The sequence below is a fragment of the Cucurbita pepo genome, chromosome 5 (genome assembly GCF_057944985.1).
Source record: "Cucurbita pepo subsp. pepo isolate OVF chromosome 5, ASM5794498v1, whole genome shotgun sequence".
Classification (NCBI taxonomy): domain Eukaryota; kingdom Viridiplantae; phylum Streptophyta; class Magnoliopsida; order Cucurbitales; family Cucurbitaceae; genus Cucurbita; species Cucurbita pepo.
Genome location: NC_141802.1, coordinates 4362720 through 4384922, shown reverse-complemented (window position 1 = coordinate 4384922; position 22203 = coordinate 4362720). Strand labels below are relative to the sequence as shown.

At 38.8% G+C, this 22203-nt stretch overlaps 4 protein-coding genes across 7 annotated transcripts; 2 read left to right on the top strand and 2 right to left on the bottom strand.

The window, feature by feature from the left end:
• Positions 1-4868: 4868 nt before the first annotated feature.
• Positions 4869-7015, top strand: LOC111796017 (uncharacterized). Its single transcript, XM_023678698.2, has 4 exons — positions 4869-5408; positions 5494-5680; positions 6202-6295; positions 6380-7015. Exons 1-4 carry the CDS (start codon positions 5053-5055, stop codon positions 6673-6675), a joined length of 933 nt encoding a protein of 310 aa, XP_023534466.2. The 5' UTR covers positions 4869-5052; the 3' UTR covers positions 6676-7015.
• Positions 7016-7602: 587 nt separating this feature from the next.
• Positions 7603-9227, bottom strand: LOC111796037 (PLAT domain-containing protein 3). Its single transcript, XM_023678729.2, has 2 exons — positions 9073-9227; positions 7603-8260 (listed from the first exon to the last, which is right to left on the bottom strand). The coding sequence occupies exons 1-2, from the start codon at positions 9145-9147 to the stop codon at positions 7778-7780; spliced, it is 558 nt and encodes a 185-aa protein (XP_023534497.2). The 5' UTR covers positions 9148-9227; the 3' UTR covers positions 7603-7777.
• Positions 9228-9997: 770 nt separating this feature from the next.
• On the bottom strand, positions 9998-13600 carry LOC111796050 (GroES-like zinc-binding alcohol dehydrogenase family protein). 2 transcript variants are annotated; one of them, XM_087123705.1, is made up of 5 exons: positions 13458-13596; positions 13062-13203; positions 11702-11928; positions 10797-11054; positions 9998-10446 (listed from the first exon to the last, which is right to left on the bottom strand). In XM_087123705.1, the coding sequence occupies exons 1-5, from the start codon at positions 13497-13499 to the stop codon at positions 10141-10143; spliced, it is 975 nt and encodes a 324-aa protein (XP_086979831.1). In that variant the 5' UTR covers positions 13500-13596; the 3' UTR covers positions 9998-10140. The 2 variants fall into 2 exon arrangements, with proteins under 2 accessions (XP_086979831.1, XP_086979832.1); XM_087123706.1 differs by lacking the exon at positions 13062-13203 and having other exon boundaries at positions 13458-13600.
• Positions 13481-21731, top strand: ACD5 (Diacylglycerol kinase family protein). 3 transcript variants are annotated; one of them, XM_087123704.1, is made up of 13 exons: positions 13481-13617; positions 13838-14170; positions 15223-15378; positions 15468-15641; positions 15821-15913; positions 15989-16081; positions 17439-17589; positions 17974-18067; positions 19350-19499; positions 19643-19744; positions 19894-20211; positions 20372-20438; positions 21361-21731. In XM_087123704.1, exons 2-13 carry the CDS (start codon positions 13994-13996, stop codon positions 21496-21498), a joined length of 1713 nt encoding a protein of 570 aa, XP_086979830.1. In that variant the 5' UTR covers positions 13481-13617; positions 13838-13993; the 3' UTR covers positions 21499-21731. The 3 variants fall into 3 exon arrangements, with proteins under 3 accessions (XP_086979830.1, XP_023534410.2, XP_023534408.2); XM_023678642.2 differs by having other exon boundaries at positions 17439-17652; XM_023678640.2 differs by having other exon boundaries at positions 17439-17652; positions 17971-18067.
• Positions 21732-22203: the final 472 nt, after the last annotated feature.

Genomic DNA, 22203 nt, shown 5'->3' with positions numbered 1-22203 from the left:
TTTTTACCCCACTCTTAATCTCGTTCTATATTGAGTATGTTTGGTATAATTCTTCAAATTTAGTCTCTACAATTTAAAAAACGTGGGAGATCTTATTTCGGTTGGAGAGGGGAACGAAACATTCCTTATGTATATGGGTGTGGAAACCTATTCTTATTAAACACATTTTAAAATCTGGAGTGTAACAGCCTAAACCCACTACTAGCCGATATTGTTCTCTTAAGACTTTTCCTTTCAGGCCTGGCTTCGACCGTTACAATTGTTACAAGAGTTAGACACTAGGCGATGTGCCAGCGAGTAGGTTGAGTCTCGAAAAGGGATGGACACGAGGCGGTGTGCCAGCAAGGACGCTGGGCTCCGAAGGGGGTGGACTGAAGGTCCAACATCAATTGGATAATGGAACAAGTGCCAACGAGAATGCTAGGCCTCGACAGTGTGCGAGTAAAGACTCTAGCCACTGGACTTCGACTGTTACAAATGGTATCAGAGTTAGACACTGGACGGTGTGCCATCAAGGACGCTAAGCCGAGGGGTGGATTGTGACATCTCACATCAGTTGGTGAGGGAAACAAAACATTCTTTATAAGGGTGTGAAAACTTCTCTCTAGCATACTCGTTTTAAAAGTCTTGAGGAGAAACCCGAGATGAAAAGCTCAAAGAAGACAATATCTACTAGTGATGAGGTTGAACTGTTACACGTTTTAAAATCATAAGGCTGATTGTGTTACATTAAGGCTAAAACCAATAATATTTGCAAACGATGAGCTCGAGACGTGATGGATGAGAACTCCGCTTCAAAGCGAAAGCCACAGCGACACAACAAATGGTTTGTGGCCTATAATTTAATAGATGAGTGGAACAAAACTTTGTGAACCCCTTACCATCCCCTCTTCTTTTCATATGTCAAACTGCAACTGTAATGATGTCTGGTTTTGAACTTAACCTCTCCCCTTCTCCACAAATTCACATACAATTTGGACCTTACATATATATATATATATATATATATATATATTCATTCATTTGATTTCCAACATGTAAGTGGGACTCTGTGGGTATATATTCAAAAGTTGAGCATGTGTTCTAACAGTGTATTCATCATAGCTGCTGGGATTTACGATCTTTGCAAATATTCATACAAAAAGAGGCTAGTTTTCGTGTTGCTACTTGTAATAAATAGCTCATTCGTTGAATTTTGGAGGCCCATATTCTATATTGGGTGTTGATTTTTGAGTTGTGTCCACTTATTTTGCCCATATCTTTCTCTGTTCTTAGTCAACTTTTATCCGGATCTTCATATGTAATTTGTCTCAATACCCCATTTGGTCCAATGGAGACCCATCCTCACTCCCCTTCCCATTGCCACATACTCATTTCAGGGTTTGTCATTTTTTTGGGGTACGAAATGTAGAAGGCGGTGCCTCAAGGAATACACGTGTGTTCGCTCCTTACAGTAATGTCGCTCCCATAAGGACTTGCGTTGTGGTCAACTTGGCAGTTGGCCAATGCTTGTCTTGTCTGACACAAGACTTCTCAATGTTCCTCTAATGCGAATGGTTCTTTGAAAGATACTCGACTTGGTGTGCCTTCTGTTCCATCTATTGCCCACATTGAAACCCCAAACACTTGACATATGAACTTGGTTCTTGCTTGAGGGGTAGTCTCTCCAAATAGAGGTGTCGACTCACAACACTAATAAATTTGAGGGAGTCTTGGCTTCAACCCACGATTGAATTTTGATTCTGACCTGCAATTGTCCTGTCTACTAGGACACTTTTAACATACTTGTAAGGTCTTTGATCTGTCTTGGATGCCATTCATTGTTGATGTGGAGTTTCCTCTTTTTTCTTGAAGAACTCTCTCAAATTTATGCCTTTGGATCGCTAACGAATGGTAATGGAGACTGGTTGGAGTGGATGAAGGGTGTGTCCTTCTAGTTCTTAACAACAAATAAGAGGAGACTTTGGTCTATTCCAAGCAAAAAAAAAACTCACCCAAATGAGAAGCACCACCACGCAACTTCAATGCCTTTGTTTTGCTCTAACAATCATGGGAGACGTTTCTCTTGCTTCATATTCATACTTATAAAAAACACGAACAACCCACGTCCTCCTTCTCCAATAGACGTGGGATCTCACTATCTACTCCTTTAAAGACTCAGTGTTCTCGCTAGCACACCATCTGGTGTCTAGTTCTGATACAATTTGTAAAAGTCCAATCTCACCGCCAGTAGATATTGTCCGCTTTGGCCCGTTACGTATCACGGTTTTAAAATGCGTCTACTAAGGAGAGGTTTCTACACTCTTGTAAATAATATTTCGTTACCCTCTCCAACTAATGTGGGATCTCACACACCAACACTAAACGTAGCATATGAAATGTTTAACTTATTAAAGCATTATATTATATATTGAGTTGGAAAAATCTTTTAAATCAATCTGGTTGTGTTGCAACTGGAACAACTCAAATAGGGTTGGGTTAGATTACCAAATTGTTTTGTTAGTTATTTAAAAAAATCATACTTATTGTAACGCCCCTAATTTTCTTTAACCTAATTAATTAGTGACGTCACCCATGCATTCATAATTCATTACGCGTAAGCTCATCATAAATAACCTTGGAAACAAAACAAATTCTTTCATAAACATTCATAAATCCAAACAAAACCTAAACTTAGAAAATAAACCTTTAACAACTGAATAAATCCAAATAAAACCATACTAAATGATATACTTAGAGCAGTCTAATAAAAGTAAACTCCTAAAACATTCCATCTCCAACTTCCATAGTGTCCTCAGCTCAGCCGTCAACCGTATATTGACGCCTTGCCTTTACTTGAAAAATGTAGGTAGCACGTGGCTTGAGTATTTTATGAAATACTCAGTAAGTTACCCCATTGTTGGGGTTAGGAATGCAAACACATGTAACATATGAGCGGACCTAACTTTTCATAAACTTTTCATAGCCTTGGGCGCTTTTCTATTCCAGGTAAGGTTGGATGTGTGGTACTCCTTCACACATGGCCGATGTACGTGTACATGGACCCACCAGGCGGGCTCATATATGTACCCCCTGGGCCTAGCTTGGTCGGACATAACGTATTACACGTCGTCGGACACCACAGAACAGAAAAGGGCCCGCATGATATCATGACGAACATAAATATCGTAATTCGTTCTTTCGTATCATAAAGGGGAAGAATCCCGATGCACGTGACATACATATATGCATGAGGTCCCTTAACATATCTAACATGGCATTACATAAGCAGTGCTAACATCGCATTTACGTTTCTTACATCACATGGCATCTCACATGACTTACATTACATGGCATATTACATAAACATTCCAATTGCATAAACATCTCATGACATGACTCGATAATTCTACGTGTATCTATGACATCGATCAACATATTCATGGCATATAATACTAACATCTCATTCATGACTTCACATAACATAAACAGTCAACAGTCAACATAATTCATACAACACATAACATACACAATCTATACATCACATAATCATATCACATAAATATGGTGCTTGCAAGGGCCACAGGGCACGCACTATGGTGCATGCAAGGGCCACAGGGCACGCACCATCATACAACACGTAGTAAGTTAACTCCAACAGTAAGGTCACTTACCTCGATGGTCTTAGTTGAAGTCACTCACAACGAGCTAATTCCAGCGGTTAAATACGTCCTATGATAACCACATAAAAACTTAGAACCTTTCATAACATACCCTAGTTAAACCTCATGCTATTTATCAAAATAAACCCCCGACCTAATCTGTCCTTAACGTTTAAGAACCATACTGACCTCGAATGGTAAAACTACGGGCAGAAACGGCTTCGAAAGGTCGAAAACCTTGGAATCGATATATTATAGTGATACCGAGCCGCCAAGCCGAGCTGCAGAGCCGACCAACTAAGCAGCCAAGCCGAGCTGTGGGATTTGACGGAGCCGAGCCGATTTCGTACACGTGCGAGCCGACCCGCACTGTGTACGCATGTGAAGCTGCCGGAGCTGCTGGGTGTGCGTCTGCGGCTCGACCCTATTCCAAAAACCTTGCCTTCCTTACCCGACAAGCGACGAAACTCTAGTTTCAGCCTCCCCGATTCCGGCGACGCGCCGACAATCCCACAACGTCCTCAACACCGATTTCCGACGGTCAACCTTCTTTGGCACAATGTTCCCAACATCAATGCCTTACTTCTACTCGATTCTTCCTCCGAAGAGCAACCCCAACATTCCGGAGGAAAGTTTGGAGAGAAAATAGTTTCCAAGGGGGGTAAAAGTTGGGTATGGGAATATAAAAATAATAGGAAGACATTTGCATTCTAGGGTTTTAGGATAAAGGAAACTCAGAGAAACAGGAATATAAAAGATCTTTGTGACTTTTCAAGTTAGTAACTTCCTGGTTAGAAATCGCACCCTTTTACCGTGAGAATAAATGATAGCATAATATCTTATCATTTATAGAAATAAAAATAAAATCTTAACAAAAAAAAAAAAAGGAAAATCTGAAATGTTACACTTATGCATAATACCTATTATATTAATAGTTAAAATTTCATAAAATTCAAATATCAGTTACAAACAGTTAAATATACTTCATTTTAAAAAAAAAATACTGGAGAGTTGGTAAGTATGAGTTGTAACCTTATTTTTTTCGAGTGGGTTGAATTGATCCAGAAAAACGTAACCCAAAAATTGGATTGAATCTTTAGTTTTCAAAAAATTCGCCTGACCCAAATAAAAAACAAATGGTTGGGTTGGTTGGGTAGTCCGAATGGATGAAATAAACACAAAATAGAGTAATAACCTTGCCTGTTGGGTTAGGAAAGGTATAGATAAAATCCCAACCCAAGAAGAAGAACAAGGACAAACCGAGCCCATAATGAAAGCAAAATATAAACAACAGTAACGGCGATGGACATAAATTCTCAGCTTTATCCACTTCCAAGAATAGCACAACGATCGAGCTACGATAAACGAACCAACAACTTACCCATCAATCCCCACCTTCAGTACCAAAATCATGGGACCTCTAAGCGCTGGAAACATCATCAGAACCGCCGGTCGAGCAGTTTCCAGAGCCGGCGTCGCCAGTGCCGGTGTCGCGAACCGACCTTCCTCTCCGACGTCCAGTTCCCGAGCCACGCACCGGCACGGCGGTTCCGCTAATTTCCACGGCCTGTCGTTGAGCTCTTCTCTTAGCCACTCTCCGCTTTCCGCCGGCTGGCATTTCTGCAATCCCTACTGCGATGAGTTCGAATGGATTTCTGAGGACGGAATCGAGACCGAAAATATCGCTAGGGTTTCTGATGAGGACGCAAATGGATGGTCTGTTCCTTCCTTGGATGAGGTTCAAGGCGCCGTCTCTGCAATTAACCAGTACGAATTCCAATTTTTTTTTTAACTTTATTGAGATTATTCGATAGGATTCTCATTGCCGGCGCTGTGAATTTCTCGAGTTTAGGGTTTTTGGCCAAGAGAAGGATGAACTGGGTCGGGTCGGGATGTATACGGGTTTGGTAAACCGGGCTTCTCCAGTTGGGTCGGAGGTGGATTGGATTGAGCCGTGTTTGGAGCTGCAATTGGGCGCGCGTGGCGTTGAAAGGGTTTATGATGCTTTTCAATTATTGCAGACTGACCCTTCAGTTCAGGTGACTTTTGCTACTTGCTCCTCCATCTTTAAATATATCACGAAAATGCCCATTGGAAAATAATTAAAAATAAAATAAAATAGTAGAATGGTAAAATGATTAAATTATTTATTTGGGTACTTTGCTATTAATTAGGTTAGTTGAATATAAATGGTATTAATTAAAATTCCTATGAGTTTAATAACAATTATTTTAATACGACAAATGTCAGGTGAAAGAGATCTGATCATTTAATCTCTGAGTCTCGAGATTTCTAAAAGGATCATATCATATTATGTTGTTGTATATCTATATCGGGTCTCGAAATTTGTAGAAGGATCATATCATATCATGTTGTTGTATATCTAAACTCGAGTCTCAATATTTGTAAAATGATCCTATCATATGATATCATGATGTGGTATACCTATATCGAGTCTCAAAATTTGTATAAGGATCATATCTTGTTGTTATATATCTAAACTCAAGTCTCGAGATTTGTAAAAAGGATCCTATCATATATGATAACATGCTGCATTTAGAGAATGGTTATGTCGGTATCATCGGATAAAGCGGTTTGGGATGCGATTATGAACAATGAAGCTGTGCAACAGCTGAGGAAGTCATTCTACGAAGGTAGGTGTTTTAAAACCATTCCCAACAAAAGAATCCATTGTCATGGGGTCATCAATCAAACTGTTGTTTTCTCTTTGCTTGCAGCAAAAGACGACACTGTCGGGAATTTGTTGGAAAGCTCTCCCGATGATAAGGGTTCCGATGAACCGACAAACGTCGTGGTGTGGATTTTGAAGAACATGAAGGCGAGAGTGATGGAAGTAATTGAGAGAATGAGAGAGGTGATGAAGCAGATGTTTGAGAGTGGGAAGGATGATGATGGTGATGGGGAGAAAAGGAGAGGAGAAGGAAGGGATGTGTTTGAGGAGAAGCTTAGAACATCGTTCTTGATATCCATTGTTGTGCTGCTTGTGGTGATGGTGAGTCGAGCTCATACATAAAGTAAGGCTTTCCTCCATGAATTTGACGACATCAAATCTTCTTCTTTTTTTCTTTTTCTTCTAAGTTCTCAGATTGGATATTGGTAATTTGGCAGTCTGAACTTTCTTTTAACTTAAGTTATATGCATATTTTTGTTCATATGTTGCTTTTGTAGGACGTTTTTAGTGCTCTGTTTTTAAGAAATAGGATTTTCGAGGTATTCATGTGTGAATGCAGATTTCATATAGCTCTCGAAGTACATCATTTGTTGTTATTTTCGAGCTACTTTGTATAATGTTTTATTTCACAAATTTCAGGTTTATTCTAAATAAATATTACAAAACATTGAGGATCTTGTTATTTTCGAGCTACTTTATATAATGTTTTATGTTACAAATTCAAATATTACAAAACACCGAGGATTTTGTTATTTTCGAGCTACTTTGTATAATGTTTTATTTTACAAATTTCAGGTTTATTCTAAATATAAATATTACAAAACACTGAGCATCTTAAAAAAATCTACTAAATTCATGTAAGCTCTCTATAAAATACTCATTTGGACGAATGAAAAAAATAAGAAATTTCAAGGGAAAGGTAAGATTAAAGGTTTTGAAAAGGGCCAGATACTCTTTATAATTAATAACTTAATAAAAGTTGATAGTTTACCACTAGCATAAAATAAAATAAGTTGATCTTTAAAAAAAAAAAAAAAAAAAAATTAAATGTTTGGTCCAATATTTAAAAGTAAAAAATTAGTGTTGAATAATTTATCGAATAAAATTTTAAAATTAATTTCTATAATTTGATAAAACACTTGTACATGGTGTTTGATCCAGGCTAGTAGGAAATTGATGAAATTCTAACTTTAAAAAATAAAATAATTAAATTCCAATTTTTATTCCAAACCATGAAAATTTTATTATAACTTGCTGACACGTCACGTATAATCTAAAAAATATATAATCGTAGTCGGACGAAGAAATTTACATCTCACACCCAAAAGAAAAAAACGTGGAAATTCGGGAAATGACGTAAGAAAATGCTCATTATTTAATTTAAATTAAGATGTAAAATCACTTCCAAACATCCATATACGACTCACTTTTCGATCGCATTCCGTTACAACGAAGCAGATCCTTTGGAACCGGAGACCACCAGCTTTCCGCTACTCGTATGCCTCGACTCTCCATGTCCCTTGATCCAATCATCGCATCCGTCCAGAATCGTCGTCAGCTGAAATGGCGGCGCGTCGGTGGCCAGCCACTGGTCCACATAAAACGCCGTCTGGGAGCAGGATCTGTGTGGCCCAGTCGAAGTCACCTCCAGATAGTCGCAAAACCAGCCGTGGTGGGCGCCTGATCCGTCGGAGGTCAAGTTCAATCGACACAACGGCGCTTCGATGCACGGGCCCCGCCCACTGAATATGTCGACATTGTCTCGTTCGAAATAGTCATGGTTTTTTTCCATCAGCCCCCAAGATTCCAGATCTGCGATCTCCACCGATTGGCCATTTGCGTCGCTGATTGTGACGCTGATTATGGCGTCCGTTCCTCCCTTCATTACTGAACCTGTCTTCACGTAGAATGTGTACACGCATTTTTCCTGCACCAGAAAACACTCCCATCATTTTCCACGGACCACAATCCGCTCAGAAATTACGGCGATTTTTATCAATTTAAAACTAATTTGCATAAAGTCATTCATTCAGTTCGTTATTCCACATAAAATCGACCATCGTGAATCATAAACGCAGAAATTGGAGCATTATCTTGCCTAATACAACATTTCAATAATTAACTAACTTGTCATGACTCATAAGTCATAATTGAACTGAAATGTGAATCATTCATCCAATTCGGCATTACATATACAAAAGACTATCATCAAAGCAGAAATGGGAGCATGATCTTGCATTTTCTAAACAGAGTTCTGCAATTCGTAGAACTGACGTAACTCAATCAATCTGAAACGTTAAGCATTCATTTAGTCATTTCTTACACATACAATCGACTATCATCAATAACTGAGACATCGAATGCATTTTCTAAACAGCATTTCTATAACTAGTTTCCCTGTCATAACTCAAAACCGATCTTAAATGTGAATCAATCATTCACTTCGTTATTACAAAATACAATCGACAATCATCAGCGCAGAAATCGGATCATTATCCTGTATTTTGTAAACTACATTCTGTGAATCAGTTCGACTGTCAGAAAAAATCAATAATCAATCTCAAACATTACAACAACTCGACTACCAAAGACGATCGATCAACAAGATCAAAACAAACGCAGTCAAAAGTAATCACGACTAAACAGCAAACTGAGTGAAGATCATCAAAACGGCTCCGATGATGAAAGTACGAAGATCAAGTAAGAAGGAAGAAATGTATAAAAAGAGGTGAAACTTACTTTAGTGTTGCGAGCCAATGCAGAGAGGAAAAGAGCGATGAAGATGAGGGAAAAGAAGAGACAACGAGGCGCCATTTCCGAACTTCCGGTGGAGATTTTAGAGATTTAGGGCAGAAGAAGATGGGGAGGATTGGTTTATATACAGGTCATGGCTAGGGAAGAAAAAATGGATCATGGTCACGTGATTTGGACGTGGCGCGCAGGTAGTGTTTGGCCACTCTGTTTTAGGACACAGACGCGCGCTCTTATCGGAACGCCTTAACTTAATCTCCAAAATTAGTGTTATTAAATTTCAAAATTAGAGAAATAATTGTTAAATTATTCCCACTTAATTTGGTTTTTATTTAATAATATTTTGTTGAACCAGCTATCCACCTGTCATTTTCTAAATTTATTATTATTTATTTATTTCCAAATTTCTAAATTTCTAAATTTCTAAATTCATTATTATTATTTATTTAATAATATTTTGTATACCACTATCTATTTTAATAATTTGATGATTCCTAAAATCATCATTTAAAAATTACTTTTAATTAAATTTAAATCACTTTTACTATTGTAGAACTAACTATTAAAAGGATTAATAACTAAACACTTTTACAAAAATCAATAAATAAAATCACTTCAAAATATACTTTTAATTATATAAAAATCACTTCCAAAAATTAAAAGAATTACGAAAAAATTACTTTTCATAAATAAAAAAATAAAATTAACGACCGTAAAATCATTTTCAAACATGTTCGACCGAGTACCACACATCATTGTTTCCCTGCTAAGCTACGATATTTTAAATATTGAAAGAATTAAATTCGTTTAATAAAAAATTTCGTTTTCAGTTTTACCTTTAATTTTTTTTTCTTACAATATATTTATATTTACAATTATTTTCACATTTTTTAAAGAAATGTTTGAATTCTGTAAGTTAATATATATTTTTATTCAAAGCACATAAATTCAGTATAGAACAAGTACAAAGAGAGACGGTTTTGTCTATCAACAGCATAAACCCAACTTGAAAGACTTATACTACAGAGTACAGAACTATTTCCAAAGACAGTACTTTTAAGGAAGAAGAACAACTGACCCTGATGTTTTCCGATTCTCGAGATCAGCGTGTGCCTGTGCAGCTTGAGATAAACGATATCGGTGATTAACACGAACCCGTAGAGCACCAGATTCGACGTTTGCAAATAACTCTTGTGCAGCCTTCAACAGCTCATCTCGGGTTAAGTTATAATGCATTAGGATCGGTCTCGTTAAGAACAGAGATTTTACTGCAAGTGCAGAGAGTGGAACTGGGTCTGGTGTTCCTGATGACTGTCCAAAACTCACCATATAGCCGCGAGTTTTAAGACAGTCCAATGATCCCTGTTCATTGAAAGAGGAAAAAAATTCATGAAACAATCCATTACTGAGCATTAAGAATCACAAACCAGTTCAGTAGTATGATATTTTCATTTTGAGCATAAGCTCTCGTGACTTTACTTTTGGTTTCCCCAAAAGGTCCCATATCAGTAGAGATGTATTACTTACTTATAAACCCATGATTAACCCCTTAATTAGCCAATGTGGGACTCGTCTCCCACCAATGTTCGACACTAAGATCCCTACTGAATCATTACCATATAGCCATGAGAGCTTAGCAAAGCCTGATGCTCGAAGCTAATCACCCAAACTATGATTTTGGAGTTGAAAACAACAAAAATTACAATAATTACCTGAAAGGTATCCTTTCCTACAGAGTCATAAACAACATTAACTCCGTTTCCGCGAGTTATCTCACGAACACGAGCAACGAAATCCTCTTCCTTATAGATAAGGACATGATGGCATCCATCCTCCTTGGCTTGAGCTGCCTTCTCTTTTGTTGAGACAGTTCCAATGACAGTGGCACCAAGATTGTTAGCCCATTGACACAACAAGGATCCAACTCCACCAGCTGCTGCATGAACGAGGACGATATGTCCAGGTTCAACCTGCAGAGAATATAAGGCGATATCTCATCGGTCGTAGAAATGTTACTGATGCTGGATAATGTATGTGGGGTAAGCCTAAGTTAGTAACTCAAAATTTCCAACTCCCAAAATTTGGTGGTAATTCATGAAATGGAATGAACAAGTTACATGATATTAACCAACTTGTTACTTATCACAGTGTTTTGATATATTACTCTAGTACTTGGTGGCTCATTTAAGGGCCACTTCACGTCGGTTGGAGAGGAGATCGAAGTATTGCTTATAAGAGTGTGGAAACCTCTCCCTAAAAGACGCGTTTTAAAACCGTGAGGCTAACAGCATACGTAACGGGCCAAAGTAGAAAATATCTGTTAGCGGTGGGCTTGGGTTGTTACATTGTAGTCCTTATAATTCATAACCAACCCAAATGTAGTTAACTGATTTACAACAGAGGTTCAAATAAATCTCGATTTTTACCTTAGATCGGGCTTGCTAAACACTATTTTTTCCCGAGATATACGACATACCCATGTAAAGTCAATGTCTAATAATGTGGGTAAACAGGCATAAGCATGCAAGGACAGACTACCTATTTTCAATAACTTGCAATAACACACATGAATCTTACATCTAACAACTGCAAATAAATATGATAAAACTCAACCAACCTTGAAACAGCGACCGACTAAAAATTGAGCTGTCATACCCTTCAGCAGTACAGATGCTGCAACTGTAGGATCAATCGAGGTAGGCACTGGAACAACTTTGTCTGCAGGGATTATCTGTTCTTCAGAATATGAGCCCATTGGGTTACCAGCATAACCAACAAGGTCTCCAACTTTCACGTCGTTTACTCCAGGGCCCGCAGCTGTCACCGTCCCAACAGCTTCCATGCCTGTATCGTAAATTACTCTTCAACAATGTTGCGTGTATGCAAAGCTCACTTCTCCAGCATTCAAATTGGGTATTAACCAAGTGTTTGAATAATTTTCACAAGTCTACTGTTTTAGTTATTTAGAATTCAAGGATACTGTCATACAACCTATAGAAAAGATCTCACTCCAGTAAAGTAGCAAGCACACTACTACAATTCTCCTTGAACAGTTTTGGACTTTGCGAAGTTTAATGACGCAACGTGGTCAAGGGAATCAAACAAGTCTAAGATTGGAAGTCGAAGTGATATTGTTCATCTTTTCAAGCCTATTATAAGAGACATGACATGTAACAACTCAAACTCAAACTCACCGCTAGCGGATATTGTCCTCTTTGAGCTTTCCCTCTTAGGCTTCCTCTCAAGATTTTAAAACGCGTTTGCTAGGGAGAGGTTTCCACACCCTTATAAGGCTTGGACTGTTACAAATGGTATCAAAGTCAGACACTGAGCGGTGTGCTAGGGAGGACGTTGGCCCCTAAAGGGGTGGATTGTGAGATCCCACATCGGCTAGAGAGGGGAACGAAACATTTATTATAAGGGTGTAGAAACATCTCCCTAGTAATTACAAATTGTATCAGAGTCAGACACCGGGCGGTGTGCTAGTGAGGACGCTGGCCCCTAAAAGGGTAGATTGTAAAATCCCACATTGGCAAGGGAGGGGAACGAAACATTCATTATAAGGGTGTAAAAACCTCTCCCTAGTAATTACAAATGGTATTAGAGTCAGACACCGGGCGGTGTGCCGGTAAGGACACTGGCCCCTAAAGGGGTGGATTGTGAGATCCCACATCGACTGGAGGGGGAACGAAACATTCATTATAAGGGTATGGAAACCTCTCCCTAGTAATTGAGTCAGACACCGGACGGTGTGCCAGCGAAGACGCTGGCCCCCAAGGGAGGTGGATTGTGAGATCCCACATTGGTTGGAAGAGGGGAACGAAACATTCTTTATAAGGGTGTGAAAACCTCTCCCCGCGTTTTAAAACCTTAAGGGGAAGTTCGGAAGAGAAAGTTCAAAGATTACAACATGCAAATAAAGAAACATTATCTAGAGCCCATTATGATCCAATTACTTCAAAGACAAAGAACAAAACCTGGAGTAAAGGGCATGGTAGCAGCCTTGTAAACTCCTTTCCTGAAGTATACATCAATAAAATTTACACCAATCACCGTGTTTCTAACTCGAACCTCCCCCACTTTTGGCTCTCCAATATCCACATCCTCCCATTGAAGAACCTGTTACCATCACTTTCAACAATAAATCCGACCAGAACCCCAACAATGGCAGCAGAGCAACATAAATTCCTTAAACCAACGAATGTAACAATCATTTTATCCACAATGAGAGAGCCCACGAAAAAAATCTACAAATTAAGAACCGCTATTAAACTAATTATACTGTAAGATCTTTTAATATGTATCAAATTCGTACAATAATTGAATATTGAATTGAAGAATCGCAGAAAATACGATGAGAGAGGAGAGCAAACCTCAGGCCCACCAAGCTTATAAACCCTTATGGCTTTCACCATTTCCGGAGCTGACGATTCAGCTCGCCGACAAACCTCCCTCGCCGTAAAATATTCAGTCCGGAGCTCCGAATCGTGGTGAGAAGCCTACGTCCGTTCTTCTCAGGGTTCGAAATTTCAGGTCGAATCGATATTTTCATTTCTTTTTCTTTTTTACTTAAATGATATATTCGGTGAAAAATTCGAACATAGCTAAAAAAAATTAAAATTTTATATAATTTAATTACAAAATCAACAAATTATAGCTTTTAAAATAATTTTTATATTTGGAATTTTCTTTTCTACGATTTATTGTCAACGTCCATTGACAGCGTCGTTCTTTTCCAACACGTGTTGAGCAGTTTCTTCTTGATTTCAAGACCCATTGACATCCCCTGATTCTCAGCTGAAACATCGTCCGCTTAATGACTTGCTTACTAAAATGGATATTCAATTAACCACCGCCCAAATCGTGGGTTTCAGAATCAGCGCCATTTGAAGTTCATTGCGATTCTTGAATGGAGCGGGAACAAAGCTGCTCCGCCGCCGTGAAAGATGAATTTCGTCCAAATCCACACATCGATGCCCAAACGTTGATATTGAAATCGATTTTCTTCTTGGATGGCGTCGGCGAGGTCATCGTTACTTGCAATTCAGATGGGTTGTTTTGGGAATTGGTTGACTTCCCAGAAACTGTAATTTCTTGATCTAATTTGATTTCTTATGTTTGCCTAAACTTGCTTCTTGAGTTTGCTCTTTCTTTCTTGGGTTTTAATGGGCATCCATTGCTTGATCTTTACTTCATGTCTGTGATTGGTTTATCAAATTGGGTGAAAAATATGTTAGCGTTTGGATATGTCCCGTTCATATTGTCCGAGTATAACCCTCGTATGCTTTGTTTTTCGTTTCATCTAAAAGGCCTCTGCCATGAAGATATTGTTCTTCACTTGTCTTTATCTAGCTAATTTCATGTTTCAGCTTATGATTGAGATTGGCTTTCATAGCTTTTGTGACTATCTTCAGTTAGAAATCACGACTCTCCACAATGGTATGATATTTGTCCATTTTGGGCATAAGCTCTCGTGGCTTTGCTTTTGGTTTCTTCGTGGCTTTGCTTTTGGTTTCTCCAAAAAGTCTCGTACCAATGGAGATAGGATTCCTTACTTATAAACTCATGATCAACCCCTTAATTAGGCGATGTCGGACTCCTCACCCAACAATCCTCAACAATCCTCCCCTTAAACAAAGTACACCATAGAGCCTCCTCTAAGGCCTATGGAGCTTTCGAAAAACCTCCCCTTAATCAAGGCTTGACTCCTTTTTTGGAGCCCTCGAACAATGTACACCCTTTGTTCAACACTTGAGTCACTTTTGACTACACCTTCGAGGCTCACAACTTCTTTGTTCGACATGGCTAAGTTAAGGGCATGGCTCTGATACCAGGTTAGAAATCACAACTCTCCACAATGGTATGATATTGTCTACTTTGGGTATAAGCTCTCATGACTTTGCTTTTGGTTTCCCCAAAGGCTTCTTACCAATGGAGATAATATTTCTTACTTATAAACTCATGATCAACCCCTTAATTAGTTGACGTCGGACTCCTCTCCCAACAATCCTGAACATCTTCTTGTTCTATCTTGATATGAAAAGTGGGTTTGTTCAATATGGTTTATAATGACACGATAATGATTAATGATAGATATAATTCTACTTAACTCGAGTTTTGTACAATTCAATTGAATAGGTTGGCTCAGAATGCTTGGGCATTAAGCTTGTTCCTGATGTTGCAGCAGAGGTCAAGTTTTCTGATGCTTATGCTGTTGAGTTTGACGACTTTGGAGTGATTCATAAATCAAAACTTGCGGCTGTTGCAAGCTGTATGATGTGCAATGAATACGAGGTTTTTCATTACTCGTCGGTTGATTATTTCTTCTTGTCCTTACATTTTCGAAGCTGTCAATACCTTATAATCACTGTTATTTGTTACAGAAACAGATGTATAGATTTACAGTGCATAGTTTTCAAAGATCAAAATCTCAGCCTGCTCATTGGGCCCTGACTATGTTTACATTTGGACACGAGGACCAGCAAACATGTCAGATGTGGGTAAATCAGATTAATGCATCTTTGGACCTTGAAGTTGAGAGACCAAAGAATCTTCTTGTAAGTTATGGTAACCATGCTTGTATTTAAAGCTAGAAAGATAAACTTGTCACTATTACCGAGCAAACAACATGTTCGGTCTAGGACATCCAGATTTTAGTAAATGGGATGACAGTTTCTCATTCTAAATCTGTTAAATCGAACTAAGTGAACCTACTGTGCTTTCTTTGATGGTCTAGGTTTTTGTTAATCCTAAGAGTGGGAAAGGGATAGGGAGCCGAACGTGGGAAGCAGTAGCTCCTATATTTTTACGTGCTGAAATAAACACGAAGGTGAAATTTTATCTGACTTTTCCATTTCCTGATGTTTCTTTTCGTGATAGTGAAAAAAATATCGCTTAATTTCAGGTGATTGTGACTGAAAGAGCAGGTCATGCATTTGATGTAATGGCATCTATTGCAAAGGAGGATCTAAAAATGTATGATGGTATTGTTGCTGTTGTAAGTAAGAGATCTTTGCATTTTTACTTCATATTTTTACCTGGAGACTTACCTGTTGGTGCTTCTTGTGAGGGAGGGATTTGGAAACTTAGTACCAACTCAAAACTTTGATTGGACACAATTTGGCAGAGCAATTAAGGGAAATCCTGAATATCCTGAATCTTCTACAATGAATAAGATGGAAGATATATATTCTGAAGTTTTATTATCAAAGACTGAATTCCTCGATATTACTGTCTTGATATTCTTTCTAAAGAATAAATTCGTAACAAGAGATACTAAAGCTACCGTCTTATTTTGAGATCTCATATCAGAACGAAACATTGTTTATAAGGGTGTGGAAGCCTCTCCCTAGTAGACATGTTTTAAAAACCTTGAGGGGAACCGGAAGGGAAAGCCCAAAGAGGACAATATCTGCTAGCGGTGGGCTTGGGTTGTTACTAATGGTATCAGAGCCAGACACTAGACAATGTGCTAACGAGGAGGCTGAGCTCCGAAGGGGGGTGGACACGAGACGGTGTGCCCCGAAAGGGGGGAGGGTGGATTGAAGGGTCTCACATCGATTGTAGAAGGGAACAAGTGCCAGCGATGACGCTGGGCCTCAAAGGGGGGTGGATTGTGAGATCCCACATTGGTTAGAGAGGAGAACGAAACATTCTTTATAAAGGTGTGGAAGTCTCTCCCTAGTAGACACGTTTTAAAAACCTTGAGGGGAACTCGGAAGAGAAAGCCCAAAGAGAACAATATCTGCTAGCGATGGGCTTGGGCTGTTACAAATGGTATAAGAGCTGGACACCAGACGATGTGCTAGTAAGGAGGTTGAGCTCCGAAGAGGGGTGGACACGGGACAGTGTGCCAGCAAGGACGTTGGGCCCCGAAAGGGGGGGGAGGGTGGATTGAAGAGTCTCACATCGATTGTAGAAGGGAACAAGTACCAGCAAGGGCGCTGGGCCTCAAAGGGGGGTGGATTGTGAGATCTCACTTCGGTTGGGGAGGAGAACGAAACATTCTTTATAAGGGTGTAGAAACCTCTCCCTAGCAAACACGTTTTAAAAACCTTGAGGGAAACCCGGAAGGGAAAGCCCAAAGAGGATAATATCTGCTAGCGGTGGGCTTACAAGATTTATTAGAAAAATGAGGAGAAGAGTTACATCTCATCCTTTTAATCTCTGAAACTGGATTCTATCAACTTTTACATCCAAAGGAAAGAAACAATGACTTTAGCTGTTCTTGTTCTGCTTTCACATTTTATATTTTCAGATTTGCCTTAAAACCTGATATTTCATCTGAAAGATATTGTAAGTTCTTGCTCCTCCTCTCTGAAATCATATCTTATTCACTTTGATTCTGTCCCTAGGGTGGAGATGGTTTCTTCAATGAGATCCTAAACGGGTTTCTTTTGTCGAGGCATTTGGCACATTACCCACCAGCACCGTCGGATATTGTAGATGTCGTGCAGGCTGAAGGTAACTATTCCAATGAAGCAATAACTGAAGATGTCGATCGAGGTGAAGATCAGTCGCCACTTCTCTTAAGTGCTAAATATGGTGGATCAGGACTCTCAACTTCTCGTAAGTACCATAGAAACACATCTTTTCTAAATCTTATGCCCATTTGATAATGTTTGTTTTTATATATAGTTTTCTGCTTTAGAATTTATGCTTATTTACTATCCTTTTCAAAAAAACCTAAGGGCAAAAATCAATTTATAGCCCCATACTTTAAATTGATACAATCCCCAAAGATGGTTCTTGGACACAGGTTAGAATATTTGACTGTTAGAGGTGAAGCCAATGAATTGTAATGACTATATTCAAACCTCACCTGTTCCCTGCTGCTTTGCTCCTCAACTGATGTTACTGAGTTCTAACACTTTTCTATCTTCTCAGCAGAGAACTCAACAGAGTATGGTTTTGATTCAGCATTTGATAGATGGTTCAGATTCGGAATCATTCCTGCTGGCTCAACGGACGCTATTGTGATGTGGTACCTTTCTTTTCTTGCAACTTTTGTCATGAATTTTCATTTAATTATCCGATGTTAAGTTCGAGGATGAAAATTCATTAGTTTTTAGTTAAATAGGTTGAAATTCTAGCTAATACTTTTGCTTCTACTTGTGTAACTACAATTTTGTGCATATTTCTGCCAATTGTGTGGGGATGTCTCATAAAAGATGTATCCTTATCAAACTGATGCATCTATTCATTTGCTTGATATTGTGGCATCTTCTGGTTTATGTTCTTGAATGTAATTAGTCCCTCCCATGAAATGTTTTTATTCTATACTCGAAAACGGACAGCAAAGATGTGATGGAACTCATAAAAGGAAACCAGGAGATTCGATTTATTCACAGTAAAAGTATTACTAATTGTGGTAGAAGTTTGTAAGGTTCACTCTCCGTGAGATCTCACATTGGTTGGAGAGGAGAACGAAGCATTTCTTATAAGGGTGTGGAAACCTCTCCCTAGTAGACGCGTTTTAAAACTGTGAGGCTGACGGTGATACGTAACGGGCTAAAGCGAACAAGGGCTGTTACATATGGTATCACAGCCAAACACTGGGCGGTGTGCCAGCGTGGACACTGGGCCCCAAGAGGGGTGGATTATGAGATCTCATATTGGTTGGGGAGGGGAACAAAACATTCTTTATAAAGGTGTGGAAACCTCTCTCTAGTAGATGCGTTTTAAAATTGTGAGACTGTCGGCGATACGTAACGGGCCAAAATGGACAATATCTGCTAACAGTAGACTTGGGCTGTTACAAATGGTATCAGCGCCAGACATCGGGCGGTGTGCTAACGAAGACACTGGACCTCAAGGGGGGTGAATTGTGAGATCTCACATCGGTTGGAGAGGGGAACAAAACATTTCTTATAAGGTAGGGGAACAAAGCATTTCTTATAATGGTGTGGAAAGCTCTCCCTAGTAGACGCGTTTTGAAACCTCCCATGAGGCTGACAACGATACATAACAGGCCAAAGCGGTTAAGATCTGCTGGCGGTGGGCTTGGGCTTGGGCTGTTACACTCTCTCCTTTACTCTCAAGACTTTCGAAGTGTCTTTATGAACTTACGTCATAGCTACTTAACTCCCTTCAACATACTTTGTCAACCCAATCTACCAACTGATTCAACTTCTATCTTTTATATCTTTTTTGTATTCCACAATTTAAACATAATGAAAATTGTACATACTATTTTCTATTGGAGCCAATTCCATTCATCATTGATCATCTTTTGCATCAATTTTGAAGCTGTCCTATTCTTGCAGTTCTACTGGATATCGAGATCCTATTACATCAACCCTGCAAATTGTCCTGGGTAAAAGAGTCCACCTTGATATAGCTCAAGTAGTTAGGTGGAAAGAAACTCCGACGTCAAAGTTAGAACCTCTCGTACGCTATGCGGCTTCTTTTGCTGGGTAGTTTCTCATCGTCGTTTGTGTCGTACTTCAAATAGGATGATAATTAAGCTTGGGAAGTTAATTGCAATCATAATGTTGTTGACATACTTAGTAGAACCTTGGGAAGCTTCCCTCTGAATTTCTGTATATTTTGTTTTCAGATATGGGTTTTATGGAGATGTCATTACAGAGAGCGAAAAATTCCGCTGGATGGGGCCTCGACGTTACGATTATGCCGGTACAAGAGTGTTCTTGAGGCACAGGTATCTCCTATCAGCTTTACGTGAGAAACTTCCTAAGTGCTTTTGAACTCGGTTTTGAATCATTCAAATACTGTCGAATGCATGCCCTCTGCTGAGGGCAATACTTACACGTTCTTATTCGTTATAGAATTATGCTTCTTTTTTCTCAGTTCATACGAGGCCGAGGTAGCCTACGTAGATATAAAGTCGGAGGATACGAATACAAATGGGAAAAGAGTGCTCTGTTGTCATAACTGCAGTATTTGTAGCACAAAGGCATACTTACAGCATTCTAACACTGGCTCGGATTCACGTCAGGACGAAACAAGATGGTTGAAATCGAAGGGACGTTTCCTAAGCATTGGCGCTGCGGTCATCTCGTGTCGTAATGAAAAAGCACCAGATGGCTTGGTGGCTGATGCTCACCTTTCGGATGGCTTCTTGCATCTTATATTGATCAGAGACTGCCAGCATGCTCTCTATCTTTGGTAATATAATCTCCTTCCATCGTATGGATTATGCTTTTGTTTTTTTGCTGTTCTTATCAGTATCCCTTGGATTTGTCAAGTTCTTTGTTACTGCTTTTTGTCTGGACATTTTGTCATTATGTTGTAAGGCTTTGGTTTTGTTGTTCATGGCTGTGAACAGGCATCTTACCCAGCTGGCCAAAAAAGGTGGAAATCCAATGGATTTCAAGTTTGTGGAACATCACAAGGTATGTTTACTGCAGCTGTCCTTTTTTGTTTCACAGTCTACGTAGTTGTAAGCTCACCGCGAGCAGATATTGGCCTCTTTAGACTTTCTCTTAAGATTTTTAAAACGTGTCTGCTTGGGAGAGGTTTCCACACCCTTATAAAGAATGTTCATTTCTATCTTCAACTGATGTGGGATCTCACAATCTACTATGGTATTCAATGTCCTCGCTGACACTCGTTCCCTTTCTCTAATCGATGTAGGACCTTCCTAATCCATCTCCTTTGGGGCCTAGCGTCCTCGCTGACACTCGTTCCTTTCTCCAATCAATGTGGGTATGCCAGTGAGGATGCTGGGCCCCGAAGGTGGGTGGAATGTGAGATCCCACATCGATTGGAGAAGGGAACGAGTGTCAGCGAGGACGCTGGTCCCCGAAGAGGGGTGGATTGTGAGATCCCACATCGGTTGGAGAGGAGAACGAAACATGGTTTATAAGGGTGTGGAAACCTCTCCCTAGTAAACCCGTTTTAAAAATCATGAGAGAAAAGTTTAAAGAGGACAATATCTGCTAGCTGGGCTTGGGCCATTAGAGTCTATTTGTTCCATATATTAACTTTAAATTAAGCTCTGAGGAGTCTTTGTTGGAAGTTCCAATGAGATAATTATTTGACATGTTTTTTGAATCAATAATGGTGAATCTATCTCGTGTTCAACAAACAGCGGAACAAGTGATAGTCTTGTTAGAATTCTACCACATCATGCTCAATCAACTCATTATGTTCGATAGGCATGTCACATTAGTGATAGGAGACGGAATAGTATCACAATTCAAATTTTAGAAACATAATTGAAATCTTTTAAAGTTTAAGGACGGAGTAAATACAAGTGTCAACGTCAACTTCTTACACGGTCCGTTTCTCTAAACCCTGCTACATTGTGCACAGACTACGGCGTTTACATTCACTTCTTTTGGCAACCAAAGTGTTTGGAATTTGGACGGGGAGCTCTTTGAAGCACACCAGCTTTCAGCACAAGTGTTCCGTGGCCTTATTAGCCTCTTCGCTTCTGGCCCCGACGCTTGAATCAAACACTCATACACGAATAGGCTTCCTTCTAAAGATTTACTTGAATCCTTTCGAGTTTAGAGAATAACAACGAGGGCTCAATTTACTATGGAGGTTGAATGAAATGTATGGCCTCCTTAGACAAATTATTTAAAACGGGTTTGTAGTCTTGCTACACGACGTGAGTGACGGGTGCTTGTATTATCATTAATTTCATTAGTTTTAGGGTTTGAATATATTTCTTTTTTTTATTATTATTAGTTAAAATTAACATATTTATATACAACAATATTCTATGGGAGGAGGTTTGGAACTAAAAGAGATATTATTATATCCATATAAAGGCAAAAGAAAATATGAATTTATTAACTATAAAGAAATTCAGGAAATTAAAAGATAATAATAAATTTATATTTAATATATGTTTGAGGCGGCTGTAGGTTTATTATTATTATTATTATTATTATTATTATTATTACTTTATTCTTTCTTTATTATAATTATTATAATTTAATTTTTTTAAAAATACCCGTTCTTAATTAAGAGTTAATTGAGAATTTTCTTCCTTAATATTGTTGCCCCAGGGTCAGAATTGTAAATTCGATCATATTACACTTTAAATCCAAATGTTTTTCGATTAAAAGGTAAAAAAAATTGAATTTTGGTTTTTTTTAAATAAATATTTAATTTGACTTACCCAAACATTATCGAAATTATATGCCT